Source organism: Astatotilapia calliptera, chromosome 15 (assembly GCF_900246225.1).
Source record: "Astatotilapia calliptera chromosome 15, fAstCal1.2, whole genome shotgun sequence".
NCBI lineage: Eukaryota > Metazoa > Chordata > Actinopteri > Cichliformes > Cichlidae > Astatotilapia > Astatotilapia calliptera.
In genome coordinates, this window is record NC_039316.1 from 27,845,736 (window position 1) to 27,872,463 (window position 26,728).

Sequence of the window (26,728 nt, forward strand, 5' to 3'; positions counted from 1 at the left end):
CACCACATTCCCAAACCAGAAACCGTGGATGGACAGATCGATCCGCACTGCAGTAAACGCCAGGACCGCCTCCTACAACGCGGGTCTCGCCACTGGCGATATGAGCGCCTACAAAGCGGCCTCATACGGCGTGCGGCCCGCGGTGAGAGATGCCAAACGCCGGTACCGGGAACGTGTGGAGTCCCACTTCCACCAGGGCGACACACGGAGTATGTGGCACGGACTACGCACCATTACGGACTACAAAGCCAGGGACACTGCGCTGATCAACGGTGACTCTGCATTCACCAACGAGCTGAATCAGTTCTACGCCCGTTTCGAGGTTAGCCAGGCGGCTAATGCTATCTACCGCCTGACTACCGAGGACAGTGACGTCATCAGCGAGAGACCGGTGACCAGCATCGCGGAGCATGACGTCCGAGCGGCACTGAGGAGAGTGAACACAAGGAAAGCGGCGGGGCCAGACGGCATCACCGGCCGTCTGCTGCGCTGCTGTGCTGACCAGCTAGCAGGTGTGTTCACTTACATATTCAACGAGTCCCTGGCGAAGTCTGTGGTCCCCACATGCTTCAAAAGATCCACCATCATCCCTGTGCCCAAGAACAGCAAACCCTCATCCCTGAACGATTACCGGCCAGTTGCACTGACCTCGGTAGTAATGAAGGTGTTTGAGAGGCTGCTGAAGAACATCATCTCCTCCTCCATCCCAGACACCACAGATCCGCTGCAGTTTTCCTACAGAGCCAACAGATCCACAGAGGATGCCATCGCCCACGTCCTACACACCACTCTCAGCCATGTGGACAAGAAACAGGGTAACTATGTGCGAATGCTGTTTGTTGATTACAGTTCAGCGTTTAACACAATAGTGCCCTGCAGACTGTTCACAAAGCTGAGGGATCTGGGACTTAACAGCTGTCTGTGTGCATGGGTGTTGGACTTCCTCACTGGCAGAACTCAGGTGGTGAGGGTGGGCAGGTGCTTCTCCAACAGCATCACCATCAACACAGGAGCACCTCAGGGATGTGTCCTCTCGCCACTGCTCTACTCCCTCTACACTTCAGACTGTGTGGCCACCCATGGCTCCAACACCATTGTGAAGTTTGCTGACGACACAGTGGTGTTGGGTGCCATCTCCAACAACGATGAGACGGCCTACATGGATGAAGTGAAGAATCTGGCATCGTGGTGCCAGGACAACCACCTCCAGCTGAACGTCAGCAAGACCAAGGAGCTGGTGGTGGACTTCAGAAGGGGTCAGCACAGAGACTACAAGCCCATTATCATCAATGGAGCTCCAGTGGAGAGGGTGCAGTCCTTCAAGTATCTTGGTGTCCACATCTCCTCAGACCTGACATGGGCTGCCCACATTCAGGTCCAGACCAAAAAGGCTAGGCAGCGCCTGTATCACCTACGACAACTGAGGAAGTTCAGGGTCTCTCCAAAGATCCTCAGGATTTTCTATACAGGCGCTGTGGAGAGCATCCTCACACAGAACATGACATCGTGGTTTGGGAACAGCTGTGTGAAGGACCAAAAAGCTCTCCAGAGAGTGATCCGTACAGCAGAACGCTGCTGCAGGATTGCTCTCCCCCCGCTTCAGGACACCTACACCAGGAGATGCCGGACTAGAGCAGCGCAGATACTGAAGGACCCGTCCCATCCTGGCAACAAACTGTTCCAACTTCTGCAATCTGGTAGAAGGTTCCACATCTTCCGGGCAAGGACAGAGAGACTCAAGAGGAGCTTCTATCCCCAAGCCATCCGTGCCCTAAACACACACACCCGCCCTCTCACATCATCTATAATTGACTGAGTCAGGACTCTTCCAGACACTAAACCAAGGCACAATGTACATTTCAATTCCTTTAATTTTAAATATGTTTATATTGTCTATCCTGTAAAATAGTCAGATGTCTATTCATATTAATGTACAGAATTCACCTGCTTGCTGCTACTACTGCACATTCACCCAATGTATATACTACATGTATATATATATATATAATTTTTTTCCTCTACACCCCCCCCCCCCCCCCCCCATTTTTTGCACATGTCGAGGAGCGTGTCAGGCTACATTTCACTGTGTGTTATACTTGTATAACTATGCATGTGACAAATAAAGAACCTTAACCTTACCCTTAACCTTGAGCGCATGGTGCGTATGTGTCGAAATAAAGGATGTTTGTGGATGAGTGTCGAAGCAGGTGATCGAGGCAGTGAAAGGAATAAAGAAAGAAACCAAGGACAGGGGTGAGCAGCATAAAACCAAGAGGGGGAAAAGAGAGAAAAAAAAACGTGAAGAAAAAAAACAAAAACAAAACATAAACATTCCAATTAAATCACTGACGGAGAGTGACGGTGTTAATTCTGCTATGAAATCACACTTTAAGATGCGATTTGATACTGGTAAGTTAAACAGATGTTAATGCAAGTTAGTGTGAGTGGATAGGGAAATGGTGTAGCTGATTCTTATCTGGTGTGAGGTTAATACAGCCACGGAGTGATGTTGGGGTCTCGGTGGAGCTGTCCGTCCACGTACAGCCGGTCCACAGCGATGACAGCGCGGGAGCCCTTCTGGATGAAGCCGCGTCGGATTGGGAAGAGGACCCTGCGTCGTTGGGGAACTGGTCGTTCACACTGAAGTCCGTTCCTTTTAATACCCTGCCGCGGCTTTTCACATGTTGCTTTTGTTTGAAGTGGCCGAATTTGGCCACGATAGGACATGGTCTCCCGGCAGCGCCCGAATGGGGCCGAGGCGATGTACCCGTGGTCTTGTATGTCTTCCATTTTCTGATGATTGCTCCCACAGTTGATTTTTTCACACCAAGCTGCTTGCCTATTGTAGATTCACTCTTCCCAGTCTGGTGCAGGTCTACAATACTTTTCCTGGTGTCCTTCGAAAGCTCTTTGGTCTTGGCCATGGCGGCGTTTGGAGTCTGACTGTTTGAGGCTGTGGACAGGTGTCTTTTATACAGATGATGAGTTCAAACAGGTGCCATTCATACAGGTAACGAGAGGGGGACAGAAAAGCTTCTTACAGAAGACGTTACAGGTCTGTGAGAGCCAGAGATTTTCCTTGTTTGAGGTGACCAAATACTTATTTTCCACCCTAATTTACGAATAAATTTTTTACAAATCCTACCATGTGAATTCATCGATTTTTTTTTCACATTCTGTCTCTCACAGTTGAAGTGTACCTCTGGTGCAAATTACTGACCACTGTCATCGTTTTAAGTGGGGGAACTTGCACAATCGGTGGCTGACTAAATACTTTTTTGCCCCACTGTAATGCTGCTGAATGTAGCAGATTGAAGAAGGATAAGGCCATATGTTTCTCAGTTGGCAAGACAGCTCCTGTACATCTGTGGTTTTCATCTACAGTCAGCTTGCTCCATGCAGACAGGGCAGCAAGGAATCATGCCTGGATCATCAAGTTACAAGTTATTTAGACAACTTTGTTGGAAAACCAGGCTTTTAAGAATCAGAAAGCCTGATTCTTATGTCTTTAAGACAACCCAACCCATATATATATATATATATATATATTAGGGGTGCAACGATACACAAAATTCACGGTTCGGTTCGATATTTTTTCGATACAAAAAAAATGTTCATGCCTTTTTAATTTGTCATTTATTAAAATTATAAATATACAGTATATTTTAACTCAAAAGTACAGTTTTTAAATTTAACCCTAACCCTTGTGCGTGTTTTTTATTTTGACAGCGAATGCGCACCTGCGGACCACTTATGTGCACCCCTGGTTATATAGCTCATCATATTGCAGCCACAAAAATTATTTTGTCCATGAAACCATAAAGCTGCACTTTCTTTTTTCCTTAAAGTCTGATTTGTCATAACTTCTCCATTTTGTGGTAAGCTTTTCTTTGGCTGTCACTTCTTCACCCTGACCTGTCTGATTTGGCTCAGCAGAACTAAAATATATATCCTGCTGCTTTTACACACACACTCACATAACGCTCAGCGATTCTCTGCCCGATCAACCTCTCACATGTTTAAGCTTGCTGCGGGAGATTTCACTTGTCATATTTGCATAGTAAGCTAACGATTAATAAGACGATGTCAGAGGAATTGGTGCACAAATTATCATGACTCACCAATCAGTACTGTCGCTCTCTATACACAGTTCGCGCGATTGCAAAGTGAAAGCAAAAAAACAAGCGCAAATTCAAACGCAATTTCAATATGTCACATATTGACAGTGGCTCACCGATGCCAATGACATAATTACCCAGCTACATTTCCGAAAGAATGCAAAAGCATTGACATATATTTTTCCTTCCTACAATAGCCCTACGGGCAGGGCAGAGATAGATTTTGGTAGCCTGACTGGAAAAATCACTAACCCCAGGACGTCGGGCTAGCGATATTGCGAGCCCTGTATCTGATTGAGGAATCACTCATCTTTGGAAAAGAGAGTTTATTACAGAGAAATGTCTCTTTCCAAAATAAAACCTATACTATACGCTTCTTCTGGGCTATATTCTCAGCAGCATATTAAACATATCAGGTCCCCATAAGGAGAATCATGTGCTAATGGCTGTCTAAATGACTCGGATAAAGTTTGTAGCATGCATGCTTGTTGTTTAGTCCATGACGCGCTTACCTTCAGGGTCATTCGTCACATGAAAACCAAAATAATTCCGAACGCCAGTTCTGAATGAGGGTGGGGGAGGTTCAATTTGCCATGTTGCAAGGAGAGCTTAACTTCTGTCTCACTAGCTTGCCCTGAGCTAAGTGAATCTGCTCCGCCTAGGCTGCACTGTCGAGCGCAGATCCACTGAGCGCTCAACACAGACAGCATCATCAGAAGGAAAGTTGATAAAATAAATTAAAAGTTTTGTATTGTTCTATACATATGTGTACCGAACCGAAAGCACTGTATTAAACGGTTCAATATTGATATGAGTATCGTTGCACCCCTAATAAATAAATATATATATATATATATATATAGCGTAGTGGTTAGACTACACGCCTTTGGAACAGAGGATCGCAAGTTCGATTCCTGCCTGGGGCGTCTGTATCCAGTAAGGGTCCTAAGGCTAGACCCCCTATGCTAAGCAAGCCTACCGCAGACATGAGCGAGACAGATAAATATGAAGGCATGCCGGCTCGGACGTCGCCCGGATCAACAAGGTCCGCGTCAGGTGTTGAGGAACCAGGGCACCCTGACGAAAAGTGGGCTACTGGAACAAGAAGGCATCGGTGGGCAAGGGACGAAAACAGGGCGTTGTTGGAATGCTACTACGCAAGTAACCCCGGCGGAAGGGGCTACATGAATAGGATGAGGGACCTATGGATTCTTCGATACCCAACATCCACAATGACGGCGAAACAACTAGTAGCTCAGTGTTCCAACATTCGAAAGAAGGGACTGCTCTCACAGCTAGAGATTGACGAGGTACAACACAAATGCTACGGCAAGGAGGAGTCAGGATGCCAGGTCAGGGGGGAGATATCATCACCCCCACCCGAGATTGGGTACATAGCCCCAAGTGTGACAGGAGAAGGATCGTTGAGTGCGAGAGGAACTGACCTGAAAAATAGGATCATGGCCAAGCTTGAAACCTGGATCCCCCATAGCCGGTTACCAAGATTACGTGAAGTACCCTCAGAAGGTCTGCTAGATGATGTTAATGCAGCACTAAGGGCAATACCTACAACCACGATTACCGACACTAACAAGCTGATCTACAATACGGCAGCAGTGATCAGTGAGATGCTTGGCTACAAGTTGAACAGCCACAAGGGGCAGTACCCTCCATGGAGAAGGAGGCTAGAGGGCAAGATCAAAGTAGCACGGAGAGAGGTTAGCCAACTAACGGAGTTGCAGCAAGGTGCGACGAATAAGGTGCCTAAGAAATACAGCAAGCTGTCCATACCTGAGGCCTTGGAAACTGCCAAGCAAAGACTCACAGCCTTGGCCAGCCGCTTGAGGAGGTACACCAGAGAGATAGAAGGCAGGAGAATAAACCAGCTGTTCTCCACAGAACCAGCAAAGGTGTACTCTCAGTGGCAAGGGAACAATAAGAGAACAGCACCACCAAGGCTGGAGACGGAGCAATACTGGAAGAGCATATGGGAGAAGGATGCAACCCATAACGGCAATGCTCAGTGGCTAGAGGATCTGAGGGCAGACCACAGCGACCTCCCTGAACAGGGTCCAGTAACCATCACAGTGGCAGATATCCAAGAAAGGGTCTCCAGTATGAAGAGTTGGACAGCACCAGGGCCCGACATGGTTCACGCCTACTGGCTGAAGAAGCTAACTGCACTCCACGAGCGTCTGGCAGCACAAATGAACCAGCTGCTAGTTAACGAGATACACCCGGAATGGCTAACTGAAGGCCGGACGGTCCTGATCCCCAAGGACCCCAAGAAGGGACCGGTCCCCTCCAACTACCGACCAATAACCTGCCTCAGTACTACATGGAAGCTCCTGTCAGGCATCATATCGGCTAAGATGAACAGGCACATGGGTCAATACATGAGCGGGACACAGAAAGGAATTGGCAAGAATACCAGAGGCGCAAAACACCAGCTACTGGTAGACAGAACAATCAGCCGAGACTGCAAGACCAGACTGACCAACCTGTGCACTGCCTGGATTGATTACAAGAAGGCCTATGACTCAATGCCCCACAGCTGGATACTGGAATGCCTAGAATTGTACAAGATCAATGGGACCCTAAGAGCCTTCATCAGGAACTCAATGGGGATGTGGCGTACAACACTAGAGGCCAACTCCAAGCCCATAGCACAAGTCACCATCAAGTGCGGGATCTACCAAGGAGATGCTCTGTCCCCACTGCTGTTCTGCATAGGCCTGAACCCCCTCAGTGAGATCATTAACAAGACTGGCTACGGATACCGACTACGGAACGGAGCAGTTGTCAGCCACCTCCTGTACATGGATGACATCAAGCTGTATGCCAAGAGTGAACGAGACATCGATTCACTGATCCACACTACCAGGCTATACAGCAATGACATTGGAATGTCGTTCGGACTGGAGAAGTGTAGTCGGATGGTAACAAAGAGAGGGAAGGTAGTCAGAACTGAGGGGATTGAACTACCAGAAGGCAACATTGCAGACATAGAGGACAGTTACAAGTACTTGGGGATCCCGCAGGCGAATGGGAACCATGAAGAGGCCGCTAGAAAAGCTGCAACCACCAAGTACCTGCAGAGGGTCAGGCAAGTCCTAAGGAGTCAGCTGAATGGTAAGAACAAGATCCGGGCCATCAACACGTACGCCCTGCCCGTGATCAGGTACCCTGCTGGGGTAATAGGCTGGCCAAAGGAGGAGATAGAAGCCACTGACATAAAGACAAGAAAGCTCCCTACCATGCATGGAGGGTTTCACCCCAAGTCCAGCACCCTGAGGCTGTACGCTAAGCGGAAGGAAGGGGGCCGGGGACTGGTGAGTGTCAGCACCACAGTCCAGGATGAGACAACGAACATCCAAGAATACATTGGGAAGATGGCCCCAACTGACCGAGTGCTCAGTGAATACCTCAGGCAGCAGAAACCCAAGAAAGAGGAGGGAGACGAGGAACCAGCATGGAAGGACAGGCCCCTGCACGGTATGTACCACCGGCAGATAGAGGAGGTGGCTGATATCCAGAAATCCTACCAGTGGCTGGACAAAGCTGGACTGAAAGACAGCACAGAGGCACTAATCATGGCAGCACAAGAACAAGCTCTGAGCACAAGATCCATAGAGGCTGGGGTCTATCACACCAGGCAAGACCCCAGGTGCAGGCTGTGTAAAGATGCCCCAGAGACAATCCAGCACATAACAGCAGGGTGCAAGATGCTAGCAGGCAAGGCATACATGGAACGCCATAACCAAGTGGCCGGCATAGTGTACAGGAACATCTGTGCCGAGTATAACCTGGAAGTCCCGAGGTCAAAATGGGAGATGCCCCCAAGGGTGGTGGAGAATGACCGAGCTAAGATCCTGTGGGACTTCCAGATACAGACGGACAAAATGGTGGTGGCTAACCAACCGGACATAGTGGTGGTAGACAAACAGAAGAAGACGGCCGTAGTGATCGATGTAGCGGTTCCGAATGACAGCAATATCAGGAAGAAGGAACACGAGAAGCTGGAGAAATACCAAGGGCTCAGAGAAGAGCTCGAGAGGATGTGGAGGGTGAAGGTAACGGTGGTCCCCGTGGTAATCGGAGCACTAGGTGCGGTGACTCCCAAGATAGGCGAGTGGCTCCAGCAGATCCCGGGAACAACATCGGAGATCTCTGTCCAGAAGAGCGCAGTCCTGGGAACAGCTAAGATACTGCGCAGGACCCTCAAGCTCCCAGGCCTCTGGTAGAGGACCCGAGCTTGAAGGATAAACCGCCCGCAGGGGCGTGCTGGGTGTTTTTTTATATATATATATATATATATATATATATATATATATATATATATATATATATAAGTTAAAAGTCCGCTTGTTTACTCTACCTGTTTAGACTACGTTACCCATGATGCACCTCTGTATTGTACTTCCAGTTGGTGTTCAGTGCGGTTCTCCACAGTTGAGAGGTGTGTTGGCGGAGTAACGTATTTACTTGCATTCCTGTGTGAGTTAATACTGTGTGCGTGCTTACCATGTGAGTATTGTAAGATGAGAGTGATGCTTGTTTAACTTTATCTGTGTTATTTGTTAAGTAAGAAGCTAGTCCCGCTGCTATTGCTAAGATGTGTTTTTTTGGCCTATTACAGGCAGCCTTGGTTTCAGCCCAGATTTCATTTCATATATAACTTACTGTCAAGCATTGTAGTTGTAGGTGGATGTAACTTTTTACTATGGTTATTATCTGAATAGTTGTAAGTTGTAGACGTCCTGTTTGCCTATGTATATATGGGCCGGCAATTCAGTTATGGTCTTAGGGTGCCATCTAGTGGCCATATGGTTATGGCAGATTGTATAACATTAAGCTGGAAACCCACAGTATGGTATAAGTAGTATATGGTTATCCATAGTGGTTAATACACCTATTTGTTCTTTCTGTTTACAGATGACCACAAACACATACACACACTCACACCCCTTTTACCTACATACCAACGCTGTTCATCCTGTTGATGCCATCTGCCACCTCCTTATTAAAGTTATTTGAACTACATCACTGTGGAGTACCATTCCTTCTGTCCGAGGACGACTCAGTTGAAGCGTGATTGGCAATCAGTGCAAACATATATTACATATATATAGAGAGAGAGAGCAGGCCGATATGACCAAAAATATTTATCATGATATACGTTTGAAAATTTGTGATATAACTGACGATATATTGACACTAGACAAAATACTTTACATCTCCACAACTTTATTAGTGCAAAAAAAGCCCCGTCAATGTATTTTCACTTAAACAAGCAGCTGTTTTATATGTGCATTAAAGTTATATAAAAATTTAACAGTGCAAATGCAAATTCCTTGCTGACAGTTTAACCAAAAGGCATTTCCAGTGGAAATTGGCCGACATATCCTCAGCATAACCATGTATAATATCCACAAAACTTAAAAAGAGGTTATGCACACACAGTACAATAGGGGGCGACCGTGGAACAGGGGGTTGGGAAGCGCATCTCTAACCGGAAGGTCGCCTCGCTTCTGTCAGTCTGCCCCAGGGCAGCTGTGGCTACAACTGTAGCTTGCCTCCACCAGTGTGTGAATGCGAGAGTGAATGAATAGTGGCATTGTAAAGCACTTTGGGTGCCTTGAAAAGTGCTATATAAATCCAATCCATTTTTATTATTATTATTATTATTATTATTATTATTAATACGGTAATATTATGTTGAAGCACAGTATGTATCACTCCGCGAGGTTCCTGCCTACCATAGCCATAATCTATCAAGCGGTGGGGGTTCATAGCTTAGCAAAGTCGTACTAAAACATTTGACAGATTTTCAAGCACCGTGTACCACATAAAATCGTTTCGAGGTCAGTAAACACAACCAGAATTCCTTGATAAGGCACACGGGATTATATGGGACACTGTCAATTTTCAGAAAAATCAAAGGATTGATTTTAAGTGTGCCGTATTTTCCAAAAAACATGGTAATAACGACGGCCCGCTAGCATGCTCTACCAAAAATAGTGCTTTGTTGTGTATCTGACGGACGAAATCTAAACCAGCTCCACACCACTGAAGTTGCAGCATTTTTACAAACCAATTCTGGTTCATCCGTTTCATTCAACAATCCGCTTTCACCCTTCTCATTCTCCATCGCCGCCATGTGCGCATGTGCGTTTTACCCATATTCTATCACGATATTTCATTTTCTTATCTTTGCCCAACATTATACCGGTATTACCGTGAACGGTATGATATGGCCCAGCCCTATGTGTGTGTGTGTATATATATATATATATATATATATATAAAACTTAACACCCAGCACGCCCCTGCGGGCGGTTTATCCTTCAAGCTCGGGTCCTCTACCAGAGGCCTGGGAGCTTGAGGATCCTGCGCAGTATCTTAGCTGTTCCCAGGACTGCGCTCTTCTGGACAGAGATCTCCGATGTTGTTCCCGGGATCTGCTGGAGCCACTCGCCTAGCTTGGGAGTCACCGCACCTAGTGCTCCGATTACCACGGGGACCACCGTTACCTTCACCCTCCACATCCTCTCGAGCTCTTCTCTGAGCCCTTGGTATTTCTCCAGCTTCTCGTGTTCCTTCTTCCTGATATTGCTGTCATTCGGAACCGCTACATCGATCACTACGGCCATCTTCTTCTGTTTGTCTACCACCACTATGTCCGGTTGGTTAGCCACCACCATTTTGTCCGTCTGTATCTGGAAGTCCCACAGGATCTTAGCTCGGTCATTCTCCACCACCCTTGGGGGCATCTCCCATTTTGACCTCGGGACTTCCAGGTTATACTCGGCACAGATGTTCCTGTACACTATGCCGGCCACTTGGTTATGGCGTTCCATGTATGCCTTGCCTGCTAGCATCTTGCACCCTGCTGTTATGTGCTGGATTGTCTCTGGGGCATCTTTACACAGCCTGCACCTGGGGTCTTGCCTGGTGTGATAGACCCCAGCCTCTATGGATCTTGTGCTCAGAGCTTGTTCTTGTGCTGCCATGATTAGTGCCTCTGTGCTGTCTTTCAGTCCAGCTTTGTCCAGCCACTGGTAGGATTTCTGGATATCAGCCACCTCCTCTATCTGCCGGTGGTACATACCGTGCAGGTGCCTGTCCTTCCATGATGGTTCCTCGTCTCCCTCCTCTTTCTTGGGTTTCTGCTGCCTGAGGTATTCACTGAGCACTCGGTCAGTTGGGGCCATCTTCCCAATGTATTCTTGGATGTTCGTTGTCTCATCCTGGACTGTGGTGCTGACACTCACCAGTCCCCGGCCCCCTTCCTTCCGCTTAGCGTACAGCCTCAGGGTGCTGGATTTGGGGTGAAACCCTCCATGCATGGTAAGGAGCTTTCTTGTCTTTATGTCAGTGGCTTCTATCTCCTCCTTTGGCCAGCCTATTACCCCAGCAGGGTACCTGATCACGGGCAGGGCGTACGTGTTGATGGCCCGGATCTTGTTCTTGCCATTCAGCTGACTCCTTAGGACTTGCCTGACCCTCTGCAGGTACTTAGTGGTTGCAGCTTTTCTAGCGGCCTCTTCATGGTTCCCATTCGCCTGCGGGATCCCCAGGTACTTGTAACTGTCCTCTATGTCTGCAATGTTGCCTTCTGGTAGTTCAATCCCCTCAGTTCTGACTACCTTCCCTCTCTTTGTTACCATCCGATTACACTTCTCCAGTCCGAACGACATTCCAATGTCATCGCTGTATAGCCTGGTAGTGTGGATCAGTGAATCGATGTCTCGTTCTGTCACGGTCCGCTGTGACGGACCGAGTGGAAAGTGCGTGGAGGACTCAGGTGCAGACACGAGTGATAAGGAAGTGGACTTAAACAAAAGCGAGCCTTTTATTGTGGCTGATGAATACAACAGAAGCAAACCAGAATAAGGGCAGCACAAGAGCAATAACTAAACAGAAACCTAAACTGGGAATAAACTAAGGTAAGGCTATGACTTGGAATATAATAGACCGGGCATGGAAACACGGAGGGTGGGAACACAGACGACGCGACACAGACTGTACGAAACACAGAGACTAAATACACATGAGGGAAGATCAGGGGAAGTGGATGCACACGGGGAACACAGGTGACACTGATAATCATAACAAGACACGGCAGGAGTGAACGTAACACTGATGGGAGATGGGCAAAGTAAAGCAGGAAGTACACAGAGGTTCAAACAGGAGGAGAGAGAGCACGGGGAGAACGCAGACATAACGGGCTGGGGAAAACATAGAATAAAGCACAAAGAGAGACGAGGGCTCATAAATACACAGAGGGGCACACAGGGGGTAAGAGTCACGAAGGGAAAACACATAAGGAACAACGTAACAGATCAACCCAGGAAGCATGGCCTAAATAAACAAAATACAAAAATACATGAAAACTAAGAATACTGGGCCCACATGGCCCAGGACCATGACACGTTCACTCTTGGCATACAGCTTGATGTCATCCATGTACAGGAGGTGGCTGACAACTGCTCTGTTCCGGAGTCGGTATCCGTAGCCAGTCTTGTTAATGATCTCACTGAGGGGGTTCAGGCCTATGCAGAACAGCAGTGGGGCCAGAGCATATATATATATATATATATATATATATATATATATGTGTGTGTGTGTGTGTGTGTGTGTGTGTGTGTGTGTGTGTGTGTGTGTGTGTGTGTGCCTTAATGAAAATATGAAAAGGACCCTTCACATTAAAACTTTGCTCTCACGTAGGCCAACCTTACATTGACTGGAAAATGAAGGAGCGTGTGTGTCTGTGTGTTTTCAGAATAATATATGCTTATTTTTTTCTATTTGCTTCTTGGATGGGCCGCCAACTTTACTATACTATACTATATGGTCATATTCCGAAAATGGCATCTGGATAATCCAACCCAGCTGAACATGGGTCTCTTTATCATAGTTCAGTGTTATGGAAGCAGTTTTATGCCACAATTGTGGTTTTATTACATATTGTGCAACAGTAGAGAGGGAGAACGAGAGCTTGCAGAGATGATTCGGCACTGTTCATGCAAGCTTTTTCTTACTGGTTTCATCATATGAATCCAGGAATGTATGCATCTGGACTGGAGAACATCTCTATGGATTGTATTGTGAGGAAAACAATAAAAGTGTAAATTTCTTCAATGAGGAGTCAGAAATGGCCCTGTTCTTACATAGCACTTTTCTACTCTACCTGAGCACTCAAAACACTTTACTCAACATGTCTCATTCACACAAGCGCTTTTTTAATGCTTTTTCTGTGTGAGTGCTTTACATCTAACAATCACACACTGATGGAAGCATGAGAGAGTAACTTGGGGTTATTATCCTGCCTTCATGCAAACTGGGGCAATCAGGGATTGAGCCATCAACCTTTATCATTAGTTATATATTATGCACTACCTCCAGAGCTACAGCCACCCCACTGTACAAGTGCCCCAAGTGGTCACAAATGAATAAGCTACTGTTAAGTAGAATTTGTACTATTTCACCATTCAAAAATGTATACATAGTTATGTAGGTTTGTAGAGAAACTGATTACTGTGCCCTTGTTTTGGAAAGTACAGTATATGAGCTGTTGTAGTACAAATTGAGCTGTGTTTATTCAAAAATTTAATGTGTCCTACTAAAAATCCCAAACATGTCATGAATGACAAAAAGCAGCATAAAAGGTAGCTGGGGGAAGTAAATGGTTACCTTTGTGTTCTGCATTAAAATGAAATATCAAAAATATTTAATAATAAATATCACTAATTAAAAGAGTTTTGGTTAATTAAGAAATGGTTTTAGCCATTTCCCCTGTTTCAGTTTCCATAGCTGCATACTGTCTTCCGTGATCCCTTGGTGTAGACTGCCTGAGAGTCTGTTCACTGTTCCACTAAATCTGATAACCCTTTTGATATGATCATGGTTCTGTATCACTCCTTTCATTCTGTTTCTGAAGATGGAAGTGTAGCTCTTAGCTCCCCTAATCTCTGTCCCCATTAAACATTTTACTAATGAGTTTCTGCCTCTAATCTCTAGATTCAATGAACATTATGTATTTTGTAAATTATGGTGCCCATCAGTATTGAAGCTCTTTACCTCACAGTGGAAAGCATCTTGAAGCAACTGTTATTGTAATTTGATTGTGTAAAAAATAAACCTGTATTGGATTGGCTTTAAAGCATGCCCTTCTGGATGATAAAGTAGAGTGTGTTTTATTGTGCCATTATTGCATGCTATTCCATGCTCATGATGACTGACTTTAAAAAGCTAACATGGCAACAGCTAAATCTTTCTGCTTCAGTCTTTTTGCTAACAGATGGGTGTTGCTACGGTGGCTACATCCATCTTTTATATAAAGTCAAATATCAAAGAGTGAAACAGAGCAAAAACAATATAAGAATGTGATATGGTGAAAGTAACATCAGAGTCAGGAGCTGTTTTCAACCCACCTACCTAGATCAGATGGTTGAACTCAGTCACCGCATCAAATTCCAGTCAGTGAGTAAATCCCCGCATTGAAGTGCACTGTTCTGTGTGCTTTCAGACAGTCTGCTCAGCATAGTCAGGCGGGTGACAAACTAGGCGTCAGCATGACTGAGGTGATATGAAGAGTGGTGATACTTGCTCAGCTTCATCGTTTCCCTCTCGTTCTCATGTCTTTTATCCTCTGATTTATTTCCCTTATTAGCTGTGAGTATTGCTCTGTGACCTGGCATTCTTACCCTGCATCCCTCAGTGGGACTGCCTGAAAAGACAGATTTTCTAAAAGCTGTTGTGAGCGAGCACACTCCATGGCAGGTGGCCTCACTAATTGGACAAGGAGAGGTTGAGGGCGAGTTTGAGAGAGCCCTGACAGGCTCCACTTGGGTTCTGAAAGAAGCGTGGGCAGGAGTTTGCATTTACCACATTGGATGGCAAAATGCAGTAAGGCGTCTGGGAGCTATTTGCCTCGGCGTAGGGGTAATGAGAGGGAAATGGCGCCTGTAAGAAAATAGGCTGTTTTCCGGACAAAGTGACAGTGGATGGAAATACAATGGATGGAGACACAAGATGAATGTGTTTCTTACAAATGTCCACTCTAATATAATGACATCATGAGGTCTTGTTAAGGCCCTGGGCCACCACATTGTATCAGAGCAGAGTTTCAGCTTCTCTCCACCTTGTCATGGTTTCTCCAAGTTTCTTAAACCAGAGAAGAGCGGCTCGCCATTCTTCCCAAAGATATTTGGTAATTTGATGTGAACAGTGAACTCATAGGTGTTTTGATTCATTCTCATCAAAGCATTTACTGACAGTTGTACCCTGGGAATGGGTGCCATTTTAAGAGACCACTCCCAATCAGAATAGTAATGATTCATCACAGGATAAAGATCATTGATTAGTATTGATTTGCAGTAATACTTACTTCTAAGAGGACAAGTACAATACAGAAAATAATGCAGAAATAAACAGCTGGAGCGATGGCAAGAACTACCACTACCACCTTTGCTATAATACTCGTATCACAACCTACAACATAGTTTATCACCACGACTAAGTAGTGGTGTTCACTCAAGTGGTGTCTTTACGAAAAGTTGTTCATGTGCTGGAAAGTTAATAAATAAAATCCAATTGTTTCCCCTTTTTCAATTTAACATTAGCATTTGGTGGCCAGCGTGTTAACTTTTCCCTGATTTTTAGGTCCTCATTTTTAGGTCTGTTACTAATTAGCTGACATAAACTAATGTAAGTCTATTGGCCACAATCAACCAACTAACCCACTGATATAAGATGGCACTTGTTTTAAAAACTTTAAGCCCTTATATCCTAAATCCAGCTCCACAGACAGAGTTACATCACTGTTAGTTTTTGAGAGCAGGGCTCCATCATGTAACTTTGCCTTTATACATGTAGTGTTTCACGTCCACTTTAAGGCTACGTCAACACGTACCCGGGTATTTTTGAAAATGCAGATTTTTCTATGCGTTTGCACCTTTCGTCCACACGTAAACGGCGTTTTTGGTCACTGAAAACTGAGATTTTTAAAAACTCCGGCCAGGGTGGATATTTTTGAAAACTCAGTTTTTGCATTTACGTGTGGACGAGAAAAACGGAGAAAACGGAGAAAACGCAGCGTCAAAGGTGTGCACCTTTTTTGACGTCACACTGTGCGCCATGTTATTGTTTCGGTGAAATGAATTTCTACAATTCTGTTACTGTTAATTGTATTCTCTGCAGTGTTTAAATGCTTACATATACACACACAGTTACTGTCCCTCCACACGACTCGGTTCTGCTTCTATACCCCATCCTTGTTACTATTTCCCACCGAGGCTTCTAGACTTCTGATTGGCCAACATTTCTACAGGTTAGGAATATATCACCACCTGTTGCTTTGGCATGTTCCTAGCAGCGTTTTCCTTCATTTCAGCGTTTACGTGTGGACGGGATTATTTTTTAAAACGAAAACGGAAAATCTCAGTTTTCAAAAATACCCGTGTACGTGTGGACGTAGCCTAAAGCTTTACAAAAAAACCCCGCTAACTGTGATTATTCCTATGATATTTTTCTATCATTCTTTTTTAATCCCTTGATTCTTTTACACAATCAATATAACACAAGGGTCGGCAACCCTGGGCACGCGTGCCACAGCCGGCACGCGTGCCCAGGGTTGCCGACTGGGTTAACTGATGGCATGCACGACACGCAGTGAATTAATCTGAGAAGGTGCATTAAAAAATAAATGACCGGCCCAGCATTGCACATCGCAAATTAGCTCGCATAGACACATTAGTTATGCCGCTTCTTGATGACGATATCTTAGCTAACAACCCCAACTACCAGATTCAACTTGTAATTGGCTAAAAATAACATAGCCTACCGATGAGAGGGATGTTGCTAGCTGGCAGTTTTTTCAAGCGACGTTGAAATTTCTACATTCCGGCCTTCAAATGCTTCAGGAGCTGTCCGCTCAGCGCAGCATCAGCACCACGGAAATACACTGATACATCCGTAGACTCGAGACTGATCAAACCAGAAAGCTTTAATGAGCAGCTGGGTTTGTCTCACATTAACTGGCTGGACAAAGAGGACATCAAAATGCAGCTGATTGAACTGAAAAGCTCGACTCTGTGGGGGTCAAAGTTTACAGAACTACGAACACAGCTGGAATCCATAGCTGTGCGTGTTCATGGAACTTGCCTTTTCACCTGCTGGACATCACTACCTGACAAGTTTAACTGTCTTCAGAACATTGCAGAGGCCTTATTGACAGTACTTGGCTCTACATATCTGTGTGAGCAGATTTTCTCTCACATGAGTGTACTCAGGTAGCCGTCTGAATGCTGGACACTCGGAGACCTGTGTCTCTGAGTGGGAGACCAGAGATCACATTAACACGTGTATCCCTGTATTAACAAACATGCCATATTAGCCCAGTTTATTTTTCTTATCATTGTTGTGAGGAGACCATAAATAGCATTTGCATTTTCTGTTGTACAGTTAATTTGCTGTTATGAAGTTGCTATGGATAAAAAAGTGTCTTTTTTTGTTTCAGAATAGCTGATAACTATTCACTGATAGCTGCCAACATCTGCGAACAAATATAATTCTATAAAGCTGTTCTATATCGTGTGTAACTGTTAATATAGAGCGTTATTAAATGTATTGCTAATGCAATCATATGGCACATTGACTTCTGAGGAAATTTTAGATGGCACTCATCATCAGAAAGGTTGCCTACCCCTGATATAACACAATCTTTTTTCGTGGCAATTTAACCAGTTTTCTTGTGGTTCAGCAACCCTAATTTAACAGTCATTCAGTACTGACTGTTAGAAAATAAGACTGACACCTACAGAGAAAGCATGCTAAATCCTCTTTATGTATAGCTACATAGATAAATAGATAACTGTCGCTTTGATACTAGAAAAAATGTGATCAATCTGAGTTAATTTAGATCATCCTCATCCTATGTTTTTACAAGTATGTGAGGGATACTGGAGCTAAGGATAACTGAGAAATAAAAATCACACGGTTTATAATTATACATTCTGGGGGAGGTTTAGCTGAGTGGTAACTTCAAGGAGTGTAATTTCTGATGCAACTCTATAAAGCTGTTTTTAAACTTTCTAAATATGATGTAAATGCTGCAGCAAATTATGATGAATTCTTGACATACTAATTCAATCCAATGCAGTAGCTTTGCATATACATAGATATTCTATGTATGTATATGTATATATAGAAAACAAACTTCGAAACCAGTGGGTGGCATCATGATGGCTAAGCATTTTGAACCTTGACATTTTCTGTTAGGGTTTTTTGGCGCTAGAAGCAGCCTTATTAGTAACAGTGGGCGGATTTGTCAGTGAACTCTAGCGAGCTTGACTAAGAAGGTTGCTAGTGCAATCATTCATAAACTGTACAGTTGCAGTGCACTGTCAACAAACACTTGCTAAATCGTTGCTTAATAGGAACTGTGCAAATACTACGATAGCATTCTCGCACACTGCAGCACAAATGTATTGGACAGGTTAGCAGCTCCAGTTAGTGGAAGGTGAGGCCTAGCAAACAGCTAGCAGCTACAGTTTCCTGTTTAAGGACACCTGTGAAACAAAGTGTCTACACACTGAACTCCAGTAATACAAGAAAAAAATCAATCAACATACAACATATAGTTGACATGAAAGGCAACACTTCCAATATCCAGGCTAAACAAGACTACAAACGTGCTTTTTTTATGCTGTAAACCAGGGGTCCCCAATCCCAGTCCACAAGGGCCGGTGTCCCTGCAGGTTTTAGATCTCACCCTGGGTCAACACGCCTGAATCACATGATTAGTTCATTACCAGGCCTCTGGAGAACTTCAAGAGGTCATTTAGCCATTTACATTAGCTGTGATGGATCAAGCACACATCTAAAACCTGCAGGGACACCGGCCCTTGCGGACTGGGATTGGGGACCCCTGCTGTAAACATTTCGAAATGGGAATCCATGGTGACTGACTCACTATTGGTGACAACTTCAAGTGGCAATCAGAAGAAGTGCAATCCTTGGCAGCTCCACAATGGCTTCATGTTTCAGCCCTGGAGACGGATGCTTGGTTGGACATGTGTTACAGGGGTGTTGTTTCCTACCAATGGTAATGTCACATATTGCATCTTCAACTTGTGCCTGTTATATTTTAGTCACAGCAATAAACATGTTCGTGCATTTGTGTATCCATTAAGTGTCATAGTACAAATGTCATGAGTGCTCTCTGCTCGGTGTGGAGGAAGCTCTACAAAGTGTTCACATGGGGGTAAAATCTAGAGCCCCATGTGAAGACTGACAAACAATGGATCAGATGGTTGTAAGGGTGGCCCCTGGGCTCCACAGCTAGAGAAACAGATCTCCAGTCCCTGCCAGGCAGTCCCAGATGGGTTTTCAGTCAACACATACACAGACACACAGAGCTTCAGAAAGATATAGTTTGATACCCATTAGCATGTAATTTGATTGCATATGCTCCAACACACACATTTTTTTTATATGTGTATGTGAAGACATCCGATGGCTGATGAATAATGTGTTCTCAAGCGTACCCTAATGTTAACCATCACAACTCTATATCTGAACCCTAATTCTAAACAAAACTCAACCCTTGAGTGCATAGCGAACACAAAAATGGTGGCAATAGTCTTGATTTTTTTTTTTCAATTCAATTCAGTTTTATTTAAACAGCACTGAATCACAACCTCAGTCGCCTCCAGGCACTTTATATTGTATGGTAGACCCTACAATAATATATATACAGAGAGTGAGCAAGCACTTCGGCGACACAGGGAAGGAAAAACTCCCTCTGTGATATGGGTCAGTGTGTAGTTCATAATCCTCACTGAGGCATACAAACAAACTCTTTCTGTATTGTGAACACATTCACTGAATTCAAATTAATCACAGCAGAGTTGCCAACACTTTATAATGGGTTTAATAATTATCGCTATTTGCATTTCTCGTTATTTTTCTGCATTTCCATTCTGAGCCATGAAATAAATTATAAATCTGTAACAGATTCATGTATGTGGTTGCAGTAATGGCAATCTCAGTAGTAAGCTCTATGCACTTATGATTGTGAAAAAGCAGAAGCTACCATCACAGCAGGAAGCTCTACAGAGTTGTCATTGCTTCCCTTTCTGACATTGGCCCAGAGGGGATTTCTGTCTCTGGTTGGAATTGAACCAACTACCTTTTATTTGTAATGCAAATGGGTAAACCACTATACTATGTGGTCACCAAGTTGGATGTGACAGCACACAATAAAAAAAATAGTAGTTTATTAGGATGACAAATTCCTAAACAGCTGTTCATACAAATATAGCTGACTCCTCAGCTGACCTTGACGAAGTAGTTTGTGATCAGACCATTTGATTTAACTCTTTTGTTTGTCTGAATGCCCATTTGTAAGAATGTAAACAGATGCTGCAGTGCCTGGTTGCTGTTTTTTTTTTCCAGCTGTAGACGTTAGAAGGTCAACTAAATGTGTGTTGTCACCTGAAACAATTTTTGTGCCGTTTTTTAAGAATGTCGCCACTTTAGCAGCCAACAGGGTGTTCTAGTAAGAAAAAGAAATTAAAAACAAACAGACCAAAGAAAAGACTTGTTCACACTATCATGGCTACTGGTTTCTAGTGGGATTCCCCCAGTAGAAAAATCTGAGTTTTATACTTAGTTGCCAACCTTCTCCAGAAAGAGAGCTCTTTCTTAAGTTTGATCCCAAACAAATCTTCCAGCATGTAGAACGCCCTCCTGATGTTACCTGTAGTTTTCCTCTTGTGGTCAAATTCCTGTTTGCCCAGATATTTACACATTTGTACGCACAAAAAAACATTTAAATACCTTTGAGAGTATTCAGAATTACACATAATATATTTTATACATTTGTTCGTCTGAGTTTACTCTTGTTTTACAATTTTGCGACCAGTGTCACACCATTAAACAAGGCCTTTAGGTACATTAAAATCCTTTTAAACATTGAGAGAACAGGAAAAAAGTTTTAAGTGCTTAGTTTTCCTGCGTGTCTTCTGCGCTGATGGATTGTGTTTATACTGTCATCTGTGCTGTCAACCAACATGAATTAAGGATTTGAACAAGAGGGCTGCTGTTCAGCTCAGTGTCACTCTTTGTATTTTAATACGTTGTTATCCCAGGTGGGAGCGGAGCGTGTGTGTGTCTGTGTTGTTGTCAATGTACAACATGAATGCTGCATTGGCATGTGCGTTGTGCATTGTGTGGAGCATCCCTTCCCAATGTGTGAACTCAAATCGATATATTTAGGTTTTGTCTTAGCAGCATATTTCTGGTCTCCTGCACTTAAAGAGCTATTCAATGGAAATGTGTTTCTCCTTTATTAGGAAACGTGTAGCAGTCTGAATAATGCATCCTGAACCCTCTTTATGGCAGCGTACTGAGCAATGTTCAAGGCCAGGCGGTTTTGAATTCATCGCCCTGTATGCTGTTAAATATACATGAAAAGTGAAGTGGCTTTCTTTGTGAATTATATTTCGTAAAGTGGTAAAAAGCTGCCACTGATTTCAGTGGACAAAAATACTGGGTATTCAGGTGTTCACAGGGATTTGCATGACAAGCAATTTTAGCCATGCTGATTGCACGCCAACTCCTTTGGCAGGCAAATATATATCTGTTTAGTTTGACCTAAAGTAACTTAAGTAACTGAACCACAAAAAACAAAGGATAAATAAAGATACTTTGACATGTTAATATTTAAAAGGAAATTTATATGTATTTCAATATTTAACAATTATGACAATAACAATAACAACGAAGCTCTGCCATCACTATGAAATAACCATTATGACGCAAAGCTCTCCGTATTATGAATTGGGGGAATTGCATATAAGCAGATTTTTAATGGGTAAATATATGTTGGGTTAGGGTTTAAATGCTAACAATGAAGTGTTTTCCTGCACTGTTGGGAATTAAAATGATAATGTGGCATCTGCTCACCAACTGCCATTGTGTTTAATTAAATATAGTTCTGGACTATCACTCAGTCCTTGTCTTAAAGCAAATGCCACTCACCCAATATCTGATAACAATGGTGCCAAATAATGCAACAAGGAGACATAAGCCTGCTGAAAAGGTCTTTAACTTTAGCAATCGATTTTTCTCCTATTTCTCTCTGTCCTGTAGCTGGTGCTGCCAGAGTACTCCATCCATGTGTTGTTCTGCATCATGTTCCTGTGTGCTCAGGAGTGGCTGACTGTGGGCCTCAACATTCCCCTGCTCTTCTACAACACGTGGAGGTAACTATCCAATCCATCGTCCCGTGTGTATCTGTGTGAATGTGTACACTTTGCCCTGATTTTTCAGATGGCATCTTATTGGCTAAGGTTGTTTTGACCCAAAGACATTTGCATTAAAAGATGAGGCTTATGATTCAGATATTTTATTTTATTTATAAGAAAATCTGTTAGCAAGAGACTCAAGCAATGAATTTTTCACCTAACATATACAATATACAGTATGTAGCCAGACATTAATGTTTTATTTCAGCACTATTTGAAGTGAATCCCTTATCCTGCTGTTATAAATACTTACTACTGCACAATATATGTATAAATCCTGAGATGGAAACAGTAACCAACAGATGTACTTTTTCTGTCATTTGAGCAAAATTTCTCTGTAAACTACTTATACCGAGCCTTTAAAGAGAACTAAATAAATGATAATTGTATTGCGCAATAGTGGCAATACAACATGAATAAAAATGCTACTTAATGCTATAAACCTCTTTTATGTTAATGCACAATTTTCAACCATTGCTTAAGAAGAAGTCTTATAGTTTACCACTTTAATTCTACAACCCTTTTTTCTGTCTGGATGTACTCAAAGTACTTCTCTGTAGATGTCTTTGTGAAGCGTTTGGGCAGTTTTAAATCTCCTATCTAACGAATGTCATAAAATCTATAACTTTGCTTTAATGGTCACCAGGGATATTAAAAAAATACATATACAGGGTTTTCAAAACCTGACTGCTTATTAACAGCTCAGTACAGAGCGCCAGTTCATCCTACCAGAGCCGAATAAATGCCATGCAAATTCACATTACGAATACATTTATCCAAGAAAAATTAAAAGTAAACTTACCTCTTATTATTATGGTAAGGAATGATAGCAAGTAGATGTGGCCTTGACCACACAGTTAAAACTACCTTGAACCACAACCCCATACCCCAAAAATCTTAAACAACAGTCAAACAGTTAACAATGATCTGAAACCAAATCGTGTTCTGTTGTTTGACTTTTGTGGTAATCACAGTTTGTCTATAATGAACGCCACATTCAAAAATAAGAGTATTCATAAGTGCACGTGGCACCAGGAGAACCTAAGCTTAAGGTTAATGATCGAGTTTGTAATTGTATTATCAGATCTTCACGCGTATGTTCTAGACACGTGAGTGAAGAGAGGAGCAGAGGTGTCAGCTGCAGGGGAGAATACTGGACAGGACTGACACATCCAGATGTGAATAGTGAGGATGTGCTGGCCCCGGTCTGCAGGATCTTCAACTCCCACCTCTGATAGAACTTTGAAAGCATTCTGACAGAAGCTTGGTACGTTGAGTCTGAATGGACCATCTTCAGCACCTCTATTGCAGAGGTGACTTGAGGCTGTATGTTATGCTCCATGTTTTGGCTGTAATCTCCAGATGGTGGATACTGGAGGTGAAGAGAGCTGTCAAGCTGGAGAAGTGGTCCTGTTGAGCATGGCAACTTATGTGATTCCAGAGTGCAGCTCAAGGCAAAAACTCCAGTTAGGCACTAGCTCAGGGAAGGGGAAGGAGCTCCCTATCCACACTGTATACAGTAGGAATGGGACTCTGCTAACCTCAACCTCAAGAACATAGTCAAATGATTGAAGAAATACTTGAGCATCTCTTCAATCCCGTTGGCACTCCTTCACTGGAGCTTCACTGGAGCTTCACCCTTCACCTCCAGTGAAGGGTGAAGCTGATTCACCCTTCACTGGAGGTGAAGTCACTGATGCAGTTAATCAACTCCTTGGTGGATGAACTCCTAAGGTGAATGAGATTAACCCTGAGTTTCCCAAGGCTCTGGATGTTGTGAACTGTCAGGGCGGACACCCCTCTGCAACACTGTGTGGATGGTGCCTCTGGATTGGCAGACTGAGGTGGTGGTTCCCCTCTTCAAGAAGGGGGATTGGAGAGCATGTTTCAACTTTAAGTGTATCATACTTCTCAGCTTGACTGGGAAAGTCTATGCTAGGGTACAGGTGAGGAGAGTCCATCTGTTAGTTGAACCAGCAATTCTGGAAGAACAATGCATGCTGGTCATTAAACACTGCACCAGTTCTTAATCCTGTGTAGGATATTTCAGGGTGCTTGGGAGTTTGCCTAACCAGTTTATATGTGTTTTGTGGAGAATGCATAAAACTGTGTCCCCCATGGTGTCCTGAGGGAGTCACAGGAGTATGGCTACAGGCTAGCCGATCCCTGTTCAACCATGGCCAGAGCTATAGCTGTATTGCCAGCAATAAGTTGGACTGCTGGAAATTGGACTGCTCTCTGTCACTAATTCTATTCATAATTTCTGTGTATGGAACTTCTAAACACAGAAAATGAGTGAAAGGAGTCTGGTTCAGTAATCACAGTGGTCATATCTGTGCTTTATCGATGAGATGGTTATGTTGTTTTCGTTGAGCAATGACCTCCAACTTGGTCATTTTTTGGCCACAAGATTTGTGGCCAAAAAACGGCTTTGTGCTCCCTTTTTCTTGGACCACATTAAACACTCTCCTGATGATTTTATCGACTCAGTTGCTAGTTTAAGTCATTGATAAAACAGCATGATTTTTAAGGGTAATTGTGAGTGTAAGAAAGGAGGGTAAACCAAGGTATGCTGATTGGCTATTGACCGTCACAAATTTTTAGAGATGGCTAGTATGGGACTTCACAAATTAGTGGATAACATAATGCTTGCTACGTTCAGATTTTCTATTTTCTTTCTATTTTAGTCCATGGTTAAATACTGCTTTTTGCAGCACACTTCAGAACCCTCACTTCATCACCTGAACAGAGTTTAATAGTCAGAAATGAAAAATCATGTTATACCGTGATACCATGATATTGCCTAAGCATAATTGACCATATTTTTGAGGACATCGGTTTTGTATAAGCAAATCCATATTTGTTGCAAGTACATTTTTCTTTGCTTTTCAAGACTCTTAAATGCAGAGTCTAAAAGATGAGTCACCACTCAGTGATTTTCATGTTTCCTTTGCTGCTCCCTCTTATCTGTTGTCATTTTTGTTGCTGGTCCTCCCGCTGGTTAGTGGGATAGAAATGGACTGCTGGCAGCATCATTGGTTCAGCTCGTTCAAGCTCGTGTGCTCAGCTGGTTGAAGTTACAGAAGAAAGGAGGAAAGAAGAGAAAACATTTTGCTATCTCATTAACTGCAGAGTTTGCAGATGCCCACCAGCTACTGATGTGTGAGCTGAAAGATGAGTAGACAGGGAAAGGAAGATGGGGAGAAAGTAGGGATTGGCAGGAAGTAGAACAGAGAAAGTGAGTGAGTGATGGGTGAAAGATCAATTATTGACAGGGTGATTCAGAGGAGAGTGAGGGATGGCGAGAGGACAGTAGGCTGTGGATGGGGGAGTGAATGTATTAATAACTACTGTAATGAGATTTCTCATAAAAACAGCTGATAGTAAGCTATTTACCAATACTTAAAGATGGCTTGGAACAGTTAACCATGTCATGGTTAACTTTCATGTCAGGTAGTTTCAAGTTTCTTTTGAGATTCTCACAAAACCTAATTAGTCTATCTAAATTCTAAAATCTTGGATCTTATTCTAGTCACGTGGTTGGAGAATTACAAATTTTCAACATTTGCAATTTAACCCCCAGAAAGCGTAAAGTATTTAGCTAGGATCTTGGACTGAGTCTGTAGAGAGAAAAGAAATAACTGGAGAAGGTTTAATTTTGTAACAAATAATCTTCAAATGTCAGAATTCTTGTAACTTAGTTGAAATAATCTGTAGGACTGCCTGTCTACTTTTCAAATTATCCTTTGGATGTTAAAGTCACAGTACAAAAGTAGATCTACATATGCTACAAGGAACATTAAGGCCTCGGTAGAGCAACCGTAATTACATACAGCCTGCAGTGATGTAACTGACAACTTGTCCATTCGTGAGGGATATTTTCTTGATTATTTAAAAACTAGTTTAGCATGCAATAATATCAATGTAGGGAGTTGTAGAGGGAATTCCAAGACAGCCTGGCCACTGTAGTGTTGTTGTTAAAATTCTTTGCTTGCCAGCTGAATCCTTCCCAAAGAGTGTGTCTGTGTGTGTGAGTTAGAGAGCAAGCGAGAGAGTGCTGTTTGTTATGTGTGAACAAAATTATTAACACCAAACATCTCTATGTCTAGCATAAAGGAAGAAGTGTGTCTCAAATGTTTTCATGTCTCATCTGTCACCTTTACTCGAGGGACTTCCATTTATTATTCAATTATTAATGATATTTTTAGTATGTAAATTAGCTATTTAGTAGACTCTTAATGATTACCCAGACATGTTCACCTCATCCTCAGTAATGTATAGTTGGGACATTACTGA

The 26,728-nt window shown here is 43.4% G+C and overlaps 1 protein-coding gene across 4 annotated transcripts in view; it reads left to right on the top strand.

Moving 5' to 3' along the window:
- Positions 1 to 26,728, top strand: part of cnih3 (cornichon family AMPA receptor auxiliary protein 3) — a 134,137-nt gene that overhangs the window by 83,929 nt on the left and 23,480 nt on the right. For all 4 annotated transcript variants that reach the window (XM_026194025.1, XM_026194022.1, XM_026194021.1 and 1 more), the window contains exon 4: positions 22,278 to 22,390. In XM_026194025.1, coding sequence (XP_026049810.1) covers positions 22,278 to 22,390 — 113 coding nt within the window. The remainder of the gene's footprint in view (positions 1 to 22,277; positions 22,391 to 26,728) is intronic.